This window comes from Ranitomeya imitator, chromosome 1, assembly GCF_032444005.1.
Source record: "Ranitomeya imitator isolate aRanImi1 chromosome 1, aRanImi1.pri, whole genome shotgun sequence".
NCBI lineage: Eukaryota > Metazoa > Chordata > Amphibia > Anura > Dendrobatidae > Ranitomeya > Ranitomeya imitator.
The window spans coordinates 716,380,079-716,396,774 of record NC_091282.1 but is presented as its reverse complement, the minus strand read 5'-3'; the positions used below and the strand labels follow the sequence as shown (position 1 = coordinate 716,396,774).

The 16,696-nt window shown below is 42.0% G+C and overlaps 1 protein-coding gene across 3 annotated transcripts in view; it reads right to left on the bottom strand.

Annotated features, from left to right (window-relative positions):
- FMN1 (formin 1) overlaps nucleotides 1-16,696 on the bottom strand; it is a 429,179-nt gene that overhangs the window by 95,126 nt on the left and 317,357 nt on the right. For all 3 annotated transcript variants that reach the window (XM_069732424.1, XM_069732432.1, XM_069732428.1), the window contains one exon: nucleotides 8,676-8,763. In XM_069732424.1, coding sequence (XP_069588525.1) covers nucleotides 8,676-8,763 — 88 coding nt within the window. The remainder of the gene's footprint in view (nucleotides 1-8,675; nucleotides 8,764-16,696) is intronic.

Here is a 16,696-nt window from a genome sequence, read left to right as displayed (position 1 = left end):
TTTTGGTTGGCTGACGGGGTTCATCTAAATGCGGTGGGAAGTGATTTTTGGGCGCTCGGATTACAGGAAGGCATAGAAAGGGCCATAGCATTTCGGTGTGGGGGGTCTCGGGCCTTTGAGGTGTGCAATGGCCCCTCGTTGTGGCGGTTGGGGGGGTCCTTGAAGTTGGTGGAAATTGGTCTGGGGGCTCCATTGGCATATGGCTCCTCTGTTTTGGAATTCAACATGGTTTGGATCTGGTGAATTGTGGAGGAGCGTTCCGGCAGGGTTGGTCGGATTCCCTAGAATTTTATTGTGAACAGTGAACCCTTGGGGTTTTGGTGCTCCCGAGCCAGTATGGTAACTGATGGGAGTAAAACTGGTGGTATGTTATGTTTACTTTATGCTTTGTTAATCACCAGATTCTTGGGAGCTTCAAGGACTCCTCCTAGTAAGAATAATGTATTTTTTTCAATGTGTTATTGTTTAGTTAAATAAAGGCTGCTGTGGCCTATAACATTCCAAAGAAATCGTTTCTGTTTTTATTTGGGGGTAATTTAAAGCATTAGTGGGCTAACTGTAGGGAAAAGGGATTGGGTATGGTTATCCTTTCATTCTCTCAATACCTCGACAATACCAGTGTCAGACATCCGTGCTTGCCATCATGTAACAATGTCCCCAATCCTGTAATAATGTCCCCAAACCTGGTTCTTTTCTGTAATAACCTCATGTTGGCCCCTTCCTGTGACATATGCCCACCAACCTGGTACAGTGTGCCCCATCCTGAGCCCTTTCCATTAATATATGTCTCCAATCCTGGTGTAATGTTCCCCATCCTTGGCTTTTTACAGTAATTATGTTTTTGTTCTGCAAATCTGATCCAAAATATATTAAAAAAATAAACAATTCTATTCACCTTCCCTCACTCCATCGATCTGTGGTGTCCTCTTCCATAGCGGATGCAGAAGCCGGCAGCTGGCTTCAGCAAGCAAGCGACGAGGAGCGTGTGATGTCACTGCCATGCGCTGCCAGTGACTTGCACGCAGACATCAGTTGTCAGCTTCGTATTGGCCGGCAATGTGTATTGCAGTGTAGAGACTCGGCGGATATTTGTGCAGCAATACATTTCAGCTGAATGTGCATCCTAGGATGCACATGGAGCGGAATTATCTCCTGACGGCAGTGGCAGCTCCCCTCCCGCACGTGCCTCATCATTTCTGTGCCCTCTGCAACAGCGATAATTATGCCCCTGGTGTTTATGCTGACTTAAGCATGTCAGTCTCTAAAATGCTGTCTCCCGATTTTACGCTTGTGATTCTTGTGCATATATGGCATAAAACTTGAGCTATTGCTTAATTTTGTGGATGCTAGAAATACTTTTGAGCTGTGCACCTCTTTTGCCTAGCTGCCTGAGCTGTTGCATCTTACACAGAGCTAACAGTATATTGCTCTTGGCCGTGTTGGGTATGTTTGTTTCTTTTCCTTCTCTCCATGTTCAATACAGCAACAAGGAGAGAGTAGGGGATGTATATGGCATAGGTTGTGTTTAAGAAAAAAAAGCATACATTTATTTAGGGAGGGCAGAGAGAACATGCTATACAGTATAGTATAGTATAAAAAGGTGAAAAACACATTGGGCTGATGAGCATTGCTGGTGAATAAGTCTGTTCCAAGGACGTGATATAAAATTAAGTTACTGGCTGGCAATACATTTTGGCATCACATTGAAGCCTTTATTATAGGCTAAAGACTATAGTACACAAGCCTGATGAAGGCACCAATTGAATGCTGAAATGTTTTATTTTACATTCTAGACATCTTCACCAGCACCGCTCATCAACCCCTTATATTTTTCACCTCTTTGATGTACTCTGCTGATGGCAGCGCTTGCAACAGTCTAGACTTGGCCACAGAAACAGTTGACATCATTGTGAATATCCCCTACTACATTATGTAGTTTGATATACAACAACAAAACAGTATAGGAATAAAGCATTGCCAAGAGCTAGTGAAGGCAATAGCAAATCGCATCCTAAAAAAAAATAAAAATTAACATCTAGCATGTAATTCTGGGAGGAACATGAAAATCCAGTTATATCAGCATTGGTAACAGTATATCAGCAGCTATGAAAATTAGTGAACGGCTGAAAATTAAAATGTAAAACAACTCTTATCTCTGACATATTTAACATGTGTCAAAAAGGTATGCATGACCTTTAAAAGGTACTTTAAATATTTTTATGTTTCTTTGCAGGTTAAATTTAATTTAATAGACAAATGCAATTTTTCCTTACTAAAATATGTAGCAACATCATCACACAAAACTATAATTACTGATGTAAAACATTCACACAAAACACAATTTTCACTAAGCAAATGTATTCTTCTTACTCAGATCTGGCCAATACACTATTTATAAATTCAACACTTGACAAATAAGAGGCTCAGCATGCTCCCCTATGGTCCCATAAAGGCCCCGTCACACACATAGCGACGCTGCAGCGATACCGACAACGATCCGGATCGCTGCAGCGTCGCTGTTTGATCGCTGGAGAGCTGTCACACAGACAGCTCTCCAGCGACCAACGATCCTGAGGTCCCCGGTAACCAGGGTAAACATCGGGTAACTAAGCGCAGGGCCGCGCTTAGTAACCCGATGTTTACCCTGGTAACCATCGTTAAAGTAAAAAAAAAAAAACGCTACATACTTACCTACCGCTGTCTGTCCCCGGCGCTCTGCTTCTCTGGTCTGGCTGTGAGCACAGCGGCCAGAAAGCAGAGCGGTGACGTCACCGCTCTGCTTTCCGGCTGCCCGGCGCTCACAGCCAGTACAGGAGGAGTGCAGAGCACCGCGCTGGAGGACAGACGGCTGTAGGTAAGTATGTAGTGTTTGTTTTTTTTTACTTTTAGGATGGTAACCAGGGTAAATATCAGGTTACTAAGCGCGGCCCTGCGCTTAGTTACCCGATGTTTACCCTGGTTACCAGTGAAGACATCACTGAATCGGTGTCACACACGCCGATTCAGCGATGTCTACGGGGAGTCCAGCGACCAAATAAAGTTCTGGACTTTCTTCCCCGACCAGCGAAAGCACAGCAGGGGCCTGATCGCTGCTGCCTGTCACACTGGACGATATCGCTAGCGAGGACGCTGCAACGTCAAGGATCGCTAGCGATATAGTCTAGTGTGACGGTACCTTAAGTCTAGTCTCAATCAGAGCCAATGTGTGGAAACTCACCAAAGTGTTAAACTGATTAAAAAGTAGCTAAAGCCTTAATAAAGATCAGCAAAAGGGCAAGGGGCAGGGGAGCTGGGAGTGCTAATTCCTCGAGCAACTGGACTGAAAAAACTGTGTAAAACACAGCAAAGCCCCTGTAATACTTCCATCTAAGTGGCCCTTGAACTAACGAGTATTGTACTTCAAAGACGGAGGTAATTTCTGTGGTAATGGGATACAGATGGGTCTGAATCCACTAGGTGAGCCGCTCAACACACACCTTCCCCATGTCATATGCAGCTAGAAAGCTGAATATTACATCAAACTATAATAATAAGAATAATAATAATTTTTATTTATATAGCGCCAACATATTCCGCAGCGCTTTACAAATTATAGAGGGGACTTGTACAGACAATAGACATTACAGCATAACAGAAATACAGTTCAAAACAGATACCAGGAGGAATGAGGGCCCTGCTCGCAAGCTTACAAACTATGGGGAAAAGGGGAGACACGAGAGGTGGATGGTAACAATTGCTATAGTTATTCGGACCAGCCATAGTGTAAGGCTCGGGTGTTCATGTAAAGCTGCATGAACCAGTTAACTGCCTAAGTATGTAGCAGTACAGACACAGAGGGCTATTAACTGCATAAAGTGAATGAGAACATAATGCGAGGAACCTGTGATTTTTATTTTTTATTTTTTTTTTTAAATAGGCCACACAGGGATCGTTAGGTTAATGCATCGAGGCGGGACGCCAGTCTGAACAAATGAGTTTTTAGGGCACGCTTAAAACTGTGGGCACTAGGGATTAATCGTATTAACCTAGGTAGTGCATTCCAAAGAATCGGCGCAGCACGTGTAAAGTCTTGGAGACGGGAGTGGGAAGTTCTGATTATTGAGGATGCGAACCTGAGGTCATTAGCGGAGCGGAGGGCACGGGTAGGGTTATAGACTGAGACCAGAGAGGAGATGTAGGGTGGTGCTGAGCCATGGAGTGCTTTGTGGATGAGGGTAGTAGTTTTGTACTGGATTCTGGAGTGGATGGGTAGCCAGTGTAATGACTGGCACAAGGTAGAGGCATCGGTGTAACGGTTGGTGAGGAATATGATCCTGGCAGCAGCATTCAGGACAGATTGGAGCGGGGAATGTTTGGTAAGAGGGAGGCCGATTAGTAGAGAGTTACAATAGTCCAGACGAGAATGAATAAGTGAAACAGTAAGAGTTTTTACAGAGCCGAAAGTAAGAAAACCATATTTTTCGAGCACGCCGAAGTCGCTCCTTTAGCACCCGAGCAAGCTCAGATAACACCTTATCCGAGCACGTTCGATCATCAATAGTAAAGAAGCATTCATTTACTACTACTGAGCCACAGTCCTAAATAACTCCCGATCTATATGACGTTTACTGTTTTTTAATAACCTGTTTAGACAGACACACTGCACTTCAGATGCGCACAGATCGATTAGTAATAGATCACCCAGTTGGCATAAGCTACCATTTTTCTCAGCAGCACAGGTGTTTATCTTTTGGGTAAAACAAAAGATAATTTCACCCGACGAACAAACTATTTTCTCATTTGTCGGGCGATTGTTAACCTGTTTATACTACATGAATATTGTGCAATTTAAATTCACCTTTTGGTCTAAGTTTTATTTTTAAGCTATTGTATATAACAAAAGGACTTTCTAAAAGTGGTGTAATTTCAACTATCTAGCCAGGAGATGGGGTGTATTTTTATTGTATATGATCCCAAAAATAATTCCACACAGCCCCAATTCAAGAATATGTAAGGACTATATATTAAATGGATATTCCCAGAATTGAAAATTCTCTCCGATGCATAGGCCAGAGGAACTTACATGGTGTCTTGATGAAGGAGCAATTTAAAAACCAAGGCTCTGGATCCTGAGAATGTTTTTACTGATCCCAATATTGAATGGAGGTACCCATGCTTATCCTACTCTCTATTTATTGTCTAAAGGACTGCTGGAGAAAGTCAAGTGCATCACTCAGCAAAACAGTGTAGTATATGGCCAATTGCATGTTTTTGTATACATATATATTTATAAGGCTTGAAATAAATAAATTACAAGTTTAGTCCCTTGTTAAAAGAAGAATTCTTAAACCTCTGTTAAAGAGTCATGAAGAAAGTTTACACGTTCCTATGGTGAGGAGCCAAGAGATACTGTCAACTGATGTTGAAGAAAAAGTAGGACTACAAAGCCCAATATGATTTACTAGCTCAGTCACTTAGGAGTCCAGACGTAAAAGCACAAAAACTACTAGTGCCATTTTAAGATGCTGCAATGCCAGTGATGGGTCCACCAGAGGATCTTCCGTTCATCCAGTGGTTCAGTCAAACATTGCATGTGGAAAGGGTTTTCAGAATCTTATCCAAAAGTATTTTTCTGCAGATTACTACACTTCAAATGCAGAACATCTGAACATAATCTTGAGCTTCTTATAGCAGATGCAACCAAGAGCAAGTACAACTATATTTATTCAGGTTCATAGCATCAATTCAATGAAACCCAGTAAAGTTACCCATCTATTTTTTATATCATCCTTACTGAGTGTAGCCAACATATCTGATAATTTTTGTATATTTGACCCCATTCTTTATCTGCACCAATGAAAACCAGAATTGTTAATATTTATTTGTGAAGCTTTTTCTTAACACATTGACACATACCCATATGACCTCATTCTCATGGGTAAGAATGACAGATACTTTTGAGAAATGTTGGCATATCAAGAGCAATTAGAGAAGATCTTTGGAGCTTCGATGACGCAGACTTTGCTAAAACTTCCCCCAAATTTATTTCACCATAAATTAAATTGCATGAATCTCAATACTGTAATTAATTGGAAAATACATGTGGGGAAGAGGAGAGAGAATGCAAGCGAGAGCGCGAGCGAAAGAGAAAAACGCTGCTAACCATAAGAGATTACACTCTACAGGCAAGAGAGAATAAGGACCTGAAGAGCTTACAATCTACAGAAGAGACACTTAGGCCGGGTTTAGAAAGACATATTTCACAGTCCATATACAGACTGTAATGCCCGGACTGACCGCAGATCTCCTGACCCGAATCTACAGCCTCATAGAAACAAGCTAAATGTTTAGAAAAATTAAGCAAAGCCACTCCTGAAAACAAGAGAAAAAAAAAAGAAAATGGTGTCTGAAGGGCCAAAAACTTCGTTATTGATACAAAAAGTTAAAAAAATTAAATATAAAATATAGACAAACAGTTGGTAATGGGAGAAAAAAAGAACCACAAGCAATGAGTCCCAGAGATGGATAAATATAGGAGGGGAAAATTGAGACAAATGGGAGTACGAACCACTATGGTATCAACTAGGTGTCAGAATTTCGTCCTAAAGTTCCCAATTCTTACCCATTTTGCGGAAGAGGTCCCAGAAAGCACCTATAAAAAAATCCCCAAAGCGCAATGTGCTTGTTAAATCATTGCTTTATCAACCAGGAGAGTTAAAGCAAGGCTTTAACAAGGGAAATGCATGTTAGGGATTTCCTTTAAACTCCAATTTTTTCTCCTTCATTTGCAAAAAGATATTAGCCTGCTCTCTGATGCTTCAGCAGTGTGGGAAATGGTGCATGGTAATTTTTTTTATTTGACAACTATTAATTTAATCTAAAAAAATTCAATTCTGTGTGAAACTGAATTTCAGGAAATTGGACTGAAACTTGATTCTTTGTGGATTGATGCACTCACTACTAAGGGTACCGTCACACAGTGGCATTTTGATCACTACGACGGCACGATCCGTGACGCTCCAGCATCGTAACAATATCGCTTCAGCGTCGTAAACTGCTGTCACACTTTGCAATGTACGACGCTGGAGCGATAATTTTATGACGTATGTGCGATGTAGAAGCCGTTGGTTACTATGCGCACATCGTATACAATATCGCGCACATCTTTGTTTTACCATGCGATCATGCCGCCACAGCGGGACACTAGACGACGAAAAAGTTTCAAACGATCTGCTACGACGTACGATTCTCAGCGGGGTCCCTGATCGCAGGAGCGTGTCAGACACAGCGAGATCGCTGGAACGTCACGGATATATCGCTGGAATGTCACAAATCGTGCCATCATAGCGATCAAAATGCTACTGTGTGACGGTACCCTAACAGTTAGGTCGTTACTTCCACTCCATCGAGGGCCAAGTACAGGGTGGAGCGCGGTAATTTGCTTTTTTGCACTGCATGCTGTGGCGGCACTGTCGGTCGAAGAGAGGGGAGAGTGGGTGTGGCTTACAGTGGCTGATGGGAGATTTGTATTCCTCTGCCTTTCAGTTGCCATCATGCAGTGGACACGTGAAGAGAGGTCATTTTGTGTTGAAGCGTATTTTTCAAATGCCCACTCGATCATTGCAGTGCAGCGTGCTTTTCGTTTACAATTCGCTGTTCCTCCACGCGGACGTGTTCCTGGACGGCAATCAATTGTAAATTGGGTGAATGCATTCAGAACAGCAGGGAATGTGTCATGTGTACGAAGGGGACCTGAGAGAAGGATTACAACACCACAAAACATCGAGAGAGTTAGAGCAGCAGTACTGCAATCTCCGAAACGCTCTGCTCGGAAGCAATCATTTGCTCTTGGCATTTCAAGACGTTCTCTCCACCGGATTCTTCATGATGAACTGAATTTTCACCCGTATAAAATGTGCGTGGTCCAACATTTGTCAGCATGGGACTATTTGACACGGCGGACCTCTTGTGAAGACATGTTAGCAACGATACCCCGTGACGCAATTGTGTTTTTTTCTGATGAGGCACATTTTCACCTCATTTTCACTGTGTGGTGCGCCATATCACGAGTAGGCATCATTGGTCCTTACTTTTTTCAGGATAATGGTCGTGCCATAACTGTGAACTCCGAACGGTACTTGTCTATGATACAGGATTATTTTCAGCCGGCTCTTGAGGCAATGGAACTAGAGGATACATGGTTCCAACAGGATGGTGCCACTGCCCACACAGCGAGGGTTACCATGAATTGTTTGAGGCAAATGTTCCCTGGACAGCTTATCTCTTTGAGGGGAGATGTGAACTGGCCAGCACGCTCACCAGATTTAGCCCCATGCGATTTTTTCCTTTGGGGTTACCTGAAGTCTAAGGTGTATATCAACCGTCCCAACACCTTGGAAGACCTAAGGAACAATATTGAAGCTGAAATTGGCAGAATACCAGTGGACATGCTTGTTAGAGTTCATGAAAACTTCAGAAAACGTATGCAGCAGTGTGTGGATAGCGAAGGTCGATATTTGCCAGATACACTATTTAAAACCATGTAATTTAAAAATTCCATTACTGTTCAGTATAATTAAAATATAAAATACATTTTTCTAATGATCATAATTTTTTTATTTCATTCCCAAATCAGCAAATTACCGCGCTCCACCCTGTATAACAAACAAATTAGGATTTCCTCAAAAACCACCTACCTTGCTGAATGTCCTTCATGTCAAGGTGTAAACTGGATATTAAAATTCCTACAGCCTGTGATCTCTTTCCATCCAGCAGTTTTATAATCTGCAATCAAGAGAGAAGTGTTTAGCATAAGAAACAGTCAAGTAGTAGACATCTTAAAGATGTATACCAAACCTCAAACCCAACCTACAGAACAAGCATCAGGGACAAGTTCTGCAAAAAATATATAAATTTAAAAAAAAAACTCCAAATCTATCTATCTATCTTTATACTAAAATGTTAGGTAGAGGCAATAACATCTGAGTATTTTCTACAACATGAAATGGACAAGATCTGTTTGCATCATTCAGTAAAAAATGTGGGAAAAAGGCAGTGCAGAAATACATATGACGCCGCAGTTATTGGAACTGGAAGGATAGAGTATAGTTCTTCATTGTTTACAGTGGCATTGGGGTGAATGAGCCTGGTACTCCAATTCTGATTACAGATCATGGAGTGAAAACTAGTTTCAAACTTGTACCCGATGAAGGAGTTAGACTAACTCCAATAACAGTACCGTATTTTGTTTTACAGACTCTTGGACCATTATCACCTGGATTTTGGCACCATCCAAAAATAACACATTTTCCCTTCTTGAGCCACAATCTTTCTTGAGTCTGGAGACTCGGGGTTTGGCGAGTTGAGCAGCAACCATTTCCAATTGATAATCCACATATCCAGTGTTGTGCCTGTCCGTGCACAACCTCTCCAGGTGAACGAGTTTGCCCACAATCCCACCCCTTTATCCACACCGATTTACAATATGGGGCGAATCACCCCTTCATCAATGCATCATTAGCCCTTATTAGAAAACTAGGAAAGGCCAAGGCACTCCAAAAAAATGCATCTTCAAGCTGAAAATTCTTTAGTGTGTATGAAATACAATTTTATATACATGGCATGTCTGTCTATAAGACCTTTAATCAGTCAAAATGAATTGCACCAAATAGAATATCACAGAACGGAAACCATGAAATAGCACTGTACTGCGAGGTAAGCAACACCTGAGCACATTCTTCTCCAGAAACTGATGTCTCTTACCTCGCAGTAGTTTGTGGACTAGAGTGGTATTGCACCTGTGCACCTACATACACATACATAGCGTGCAGCAAATCCCTTTAGTTTAAGGCTGGGGGTCACACTTGCGTGTGCAAAGCGAGAAGTTTGCGCGAGTCTCTTTCATCAATATCTGGCACTGCTGCCGGCACTCGGAACCGGAGCGTGTGGCTGTATGTATTTCTATGCAGCTGAACACTCTGGTCAACCACTGGCAGCATTGCCAGAAATTGATGAGCGAGTTTCTCGCATTGGACATGCAAGTGTGAGCTCGGCCTAATGCTTAATAGAGCCCTTTTGGCTGTTCTGACCTGCAAGCGTGATGTGTATCCAGACAGTTTCTGCCTGCATTTCAATGGAATCTTAACCCATTTCACATGGGTAAAAACCTCTAGTTCATTAATATTCTTGGGTTTGCATGCTGCAACTGCCTTCTTCAAATCTCACCAAAGTTATTCATTTGGGCTCAAGTCAAACCAAACCATGGTAAATTTTGAGGTATGCTTGTGGTAATTATCCTGTTTTAAAGTCCAATGATGCTCGATCTTCAGCTTTCTCACAGCAGAATTAGGTTTCCTCCAAGAATTTCATGATACTTCATGTGAATACTTTTCTGCCCAATGAGGACAGAAGTATTCTGGGAGTGATACCTTTATTGGCTAACCAGAAAATAATATGTTTGCAAGCTTTCAGAGCACAGAGGCTCCTTCTTCAGGCAATATTACAGAGGATACTTCATCAAATCCTTGTTACCATCCATATGCTGTAGGTTTCCAGTGTCAGAGAAACCAAACCAGCCACAGAGCATAACTAAGCCACTGGCAAACTTCACTGGAGGCTTCACAGAACCCCCACCGTGTGTCACTGTTAGCAGGGTGTTCTTTTTATTGCATGCTTCAATCTTCTCCCTACAGATATACTGCTGGTCCATAAAACTGAATTTCAAAATTTCTTTACTTTTATAATATTGAGTCATAATGTTGCCAAGTTTTCTTGTGCTTTTGGATCAGTAGAGATGTATGTCTTGGTTGCCACATCCAGGTAGTATAGCCAGTGTTACTTTTAAATTTGAACTTAATTATGCTTAAACTGTATTTCTAGAAAAATTCAATGCTTTTGCTGTATTTTTGTATTATTCTGTTCACTTATTTAAGGAACTTTTTGGATTGCTCTTGTTACTGAGCAATATTTCTGTCATGCAATGAAACATCACAAACAACAAACCCCTATTCAGTCCAGGAATTTGATGTATTTTATCTCAAGATTAATCCCTTCATGACCCAGCCTATTTTGACCTTAATGACCTGGCCGTTTTTTGCACTTCTGACCAGTATCCCTTTATGAGGTAATAACTCAGGAACGCTTCAACGGATCCTAACGGTTCCGAGACTGTTTTTTCGTGACATATTGGGCTTCATGTTAGTGGTAAATTTAAGTCGATAATTTTTGAGTTTGTGAAAAAAATGGAAATTTGGCGAAAATTTTGAAAATTTCGCAATTTTCAAATTTTGAATTTTTATTCTGTTAAATGAGAGTTATGTGACACAAAATAGTTAATAAATGACATTACCCACATGTCTACTTTACATCAGCACACTTTCTAGCATTTTGCTAGGAAGTTATAAGGGTTAAAATTTATCCAGCGATTTCTCATTTTTACAATGAAATTTAGAAAACCATTTTTTTTAGGGACCACCTAACATTTGAAGTCAGTTTGAGGGGTCTATGTGGCTGAAAATACCCAAAAGTGACACCATTCTAAACACTATACCCCTCAAGGTGCTCAAAACCACATTTAAGAAGTTTATTAACTCTTCAGGTGCTTCACAGCAGCAGAAGCAACATGGAAGGAAAAAATTAACATTTAACTTTTTAGTCACAAAAATAATCTTTTAGCAACAATTATTTTATTTTCCCAAGGGTAAAAGGAGAAACTGGACCCCGACTGTTGTTGTACAATTTGTCCTGAGTACGCCGATACCCCATGTGGGGGGGAACCACTGTTTGGGCGCACGACAGGGCTCAGAAGGGAAGGAGCGCCATTTGACTTTTTCAATGAAAAATTGGCTCCAATCTTTAGCGGACACCATGTCGCGTTTGGAGAGCCCCTGTGTGTCTAAACAATGGAGATCCCCCACAAGTGACCCCCTTTAGAAACTAGACCCCCCCAAGGAACTTATCTAGATGCATAGTGAGCACTTTGAACCCCCAGGTGCTTCACAAATTGATCCGTAAAAATGAAAAAGTACTTTTTTTTTTTTCACAAAAAATTTCTTTTAGCCTCAATTTGTTCATTTCCACATGGGCAACATGATAAAATGGATCCTAAAATTTACTGGGCAATTTCTCCTGAGTACACCGATACCTCACATGTGGGGGTAAACCACTGTTTGGGCACACGACAGGGCTCAGAAGGGAAGGAGCGCCATTTGACTTTTTGAATGAAAAATTAGATCCAATCGTTAGCGGACACCATGTCACGTTTGGAGAGCCCATGTGTGCCTAAACATTGGAGCTCCCCCACAAGTGACGCTATTTTTTAAATTAGACCTCCCATGGAACTAATCTAGATGTGTGGTGAGCACTTTAAACCCTCAAGTGCTTCACAGAAGTTTATAACGCAGAGTCGTGAAAATAAAAAATAATTCTTTCCTCAAAAATTATTTTTTAGCAAGCAATTTTTTATTTTCGCAAGGATAACAGGAGAAATTGGACCCCAAAAGTTATTGTCCAGTTTGTCCTGAGTACGCCAATACCCCATATGTGGGGGGGAACCACTGTTTGGGCACACGTCGGGGCTCGGAAGGGAAGTAGTGAAGTTTTGAAATGCAGACTTTGATGGATTGGTCTGCGGGCATCACATGGAGTGTGCAGTATCTAGATGTGTGGTGAGCACTTTGAACCCCCGAGTGCTTCACAGACGTTTATAACGCAGAGCTGTGAAAATAAAAAAAATAATTTTTCTTTCCTCAAAAATTACATTTTAGCAAGCAATTTTTTATTTTTGCAAGGGTAACAGGAGAAATTGGACCCCAATATTTGTTGACCAGTTTATCCTGAGTATGCTGGTACCCCAAATGTGGGGGTAAACCACTGTTTGGGGCACATTGGGGCTCGGAAGGCAGGGAGCACCATTTGACTTTTTGAACGCAAGATTGTCTGGAATCAATGGTGGCGCCATGTTACGTTTGGAGACCCTTGATGTGCCTAAACAGTGGAAACCCCTCAATTCTAACTCCAACACTAACCCCAACACACCCCTAACCCTAATCTCAACTCTAGCCATAACCCTAATCACAACCCTAACCCCAATACACCCCTAACTACAACCCTAACCCCAACACACCCCTAACCCCAATCCCAACTCTAGCCATAACCCTAATCACAACCCTATCCCAATACACCCCTAACTACAACCCTAACCCCAACACACCCCTAACCCTAATCCCAACCCTAACCCTAATCCCAACCCTAACCACAAGCCTAATCTTAACCCTATTTCCAACCCTAGCCCTAATTCCAACCCTAACCCTAAAGCTATGTGCCCACGTTGCGGATTCGTGTGAGATTTTTCAGCACCATTTTTGAAAAATCCGCAGGTAAAAGGCACTGCGTTCTACCTGCGGATTTACCGTGGATTTCCAGTGTTATTTGTGCGGATTTCACCGGCGGATTCCTATTGAGGAACAGGTGTAAAACGCTGCGGAATCCGCACAAAGAATTGCCATGCTGCGTAAAATACAACGCAGCGTTTCTGCGCGGTATTTTCCGCACCATGGGCCCAGCGGATTTGGTTTTCCATAGGTTTACATGGTACTGTAAACCTGATGGAAAACTGCTATGAATCCGCTGCGGATCCGCAGCCAAATCCGCACCGTGTGCACATAGCCTAATTCTAACCCTAACCCTAGTGGAAAAATAAAAGTAAATATATTTTCTTTATTTTATTATTGTCCCTACCTATGAGGGTGATAAAGGGGGGTTCATTTACTATTTTTTTTTTGATCACCATTTTATCACAATGATCAAATTGTACCTGTAACGAATCTGCCGGGCGGCAGATTCGGCGGGCGCACTGCGCATGCGCCCGCCATTTTGGAAGATGGCGGCGTCCATGGACGACACGGATGGACACCGCGAGGCTCGGTAAGTATGAGGGGGTGGGATTGGAGCATGGGGGAGCGGACAGGAGGAATGGGGAGCGGACAGGAGGCCGAAGGGGAGCGGAGCACAGTACGGGACAAGACGGAGGACTGGGGAGGAGATTGGTGGCGGTGGCAGGTCAGGGTTTCCAGCCATGGCCAATGATCTTGAAGCATCGGTCATGGCTGGATTGTAATATTTCACCACTTTTCATAAGTGAAATATTAAAAGTTGCTCTGATTGGCTGTTTCACTTTCAACAGCCAATCAGAGCGACTGTAGCCACGGGAGGGGGGGGGCCAAGCCACCCCCCTGAGCTGAAGTACCACTCCCCCTGTCCCTGTAGGTCGGGTGAAATTGGAGTTAACCCTTTCACCCGACCTGCAGGGACGCGATCATTCTGTGACACAGCATATGCATCACAGGTCGGATTGGCACCGACTTTCATGACGCATATGCTGTGTCACAGGTTGGGAAGGGGTTAATCTAATGCTGAACCTGCTGTGAGTCGCTGCTCACTATACACAGAGCGATGACTGAACCCATGCTGAAAGTTTAGGGCTCTAGATGTGCGGGGGCCAAGCAGGTTCAGAACGCTATTAATCTGCAAACTAACCCAGTTTCTGCAAGTTAATAGCAATTTTTCACATGACAGGTTCCCTTTAAGAGTGTGATGTGGGATGTTTTGTACTTTCCGACATAAATTAGCTTGTCTTAGTAGGCAGCCATACCATCTGTCTAGGAGCAGTAAAGCCAGATATTGCTGCACCATTGAATAATACAAGCTATATCTTGTAACATGGTGTATCACTTTACTTGTCAATAGCAAGACTCTTCTTAAATGCATCTATGACTTATTTCTCACTCGGAAAATACAATTGGAGAGAATATGGCAAGTGCTTTCTCCAGTTTTATAATGGGACACAATGTTTGTGGTCACTCAAATGTTGGGGAAGAATGTGGCTGTCAATATCTGGCTTTTTCTGGGGCCAAACTATATTAAACGTGACATATATTGAAGCAATTGATTACAGGGCTAGAGTCTTGCAGACACCTATTTTTCTATCAAGGGACTGTTAACCCTTTGATGAACATAACTTATTTAATAAAAGTACAACAGCTGTTATACATATGTGTAGAACTTTATGGGATAACTGGGAGTACAAGGCATAGCTGCTCTTACAGGCAAGCTGTCTTGCCTATGTAAGTGATGAGGGAGCATGAGACTGTGGCTATTATCAAGTGACTTATCTTAAAAAGTATGTCCTATATGAGTATGGATTATGAGTACCACATGCAGAATTCCCCGCATATGCAAATGACCTCTTCAGAGAGGAAGAGATTAGAACTATAGTGCCTCCAATTGGAAGTATCATCCCTAAAAGTAAGTATCGACCCTTTAACGAGCCTTGCCACATGGCTTAGGATAAAAGCCAAACCAGAATCTCCATTTGAAGACACTGTTTCGGGGTGCTTCTTTTCATGAGTGCAAAGTTTGCTATTTGGATTGGTTAGGTGAGAGGTTTCTGACAGAGATCCAAGGGGTTAAGCTTCTTCTTGTGGTGAGTGACACACGTAGCCAGCATGCCAATGTGAGAAGGCTTATAAGCCTTGCAATGCTCCTCTGGGAAATTAAGTATGCAAATTGCATTTTCAGAGAGGAAGAAGACTAGAACTCTAGTGCTATTTATTGGAAGTATCAATGCCCGCACTTATACATCCTGGTTGCTATTATGTTATTATTAGTCTGAAGAATGTTCTGCCACACTCAATGCATTTGTAGTTTCCAGACCAATCTCCATCATTGTATCCAAACAAAAGTGAGACTCATTGTTGAAGAGCGCATACTTACATTCCAGCCTCCACTGCAATCTTGCTCTGCAGCCTGATAGACTTGAGAGAAGGCTTGAGGTCAATTGGACAACTTCACAAGGAAGCTTCATACTGGTTCTACTAACGAGATTATGGTGTAGGGTGGTATAATGTACCACACAGGACCCTCTAGTTTTCAGTTTAGGTATTCTTACAGTTCAATGCTACATTGATTTGGAACCAGTACTGCAATTTATTCAAACTGTCTCAGGAGCTGTTTTTCAATACAGAAGACATGCTGCTCATGCAAGTAGTTATAAGAATGCTACCATGACCTGCAGTGTCTCCTGACTTGTCTCCCATAGAGCACATCTGAGGCATCATTGGTCGACTATTGCAAAGGGAACAGTCAGCAGCAGATCTTGATGATTTGCTCAAATGCATGCAGCGTGGCAGAATAGTCCTCAAACAACCATTAATAAATAATAATGCTAAGGCATCCAAGTGTCTGTATTTCTGTGTGTGGCAATCATGCTTGATACTGAATAATTCAAGGTTTCAAAAATATTGTAAGCATTTTTTCATAATTTGCATATCATCATTATCTATCCATCCTTTGATCTTCATGATTCCACAAGTTTATCTTCTTGGTGGAGGCATGTGCATGTTTGTGTATGCACATATATCTATATACACATACACACATAATGGCAAAAGAAAACATGACCCAAACAGAATACCTCTTATGTGATCACAGTCACAGGCTATATATAAGCTTCTTGTGATCGTTTAGAGTAATAGTAGTTATGTAAAGAGCAAAAGCTTGTGTGACAGTGGCTACATAGAGTGGCCTTCCTTAACACTGCTAATCACGGAAGAAAACAAAAAAACAAGTATCAAATATAACTGGTTTTGCCAGCAATGAACGGGTAAACGGATCAAGAGATCCAGGAATATTTAGCCCAAAAGAAAGGAAGAAAAAAATC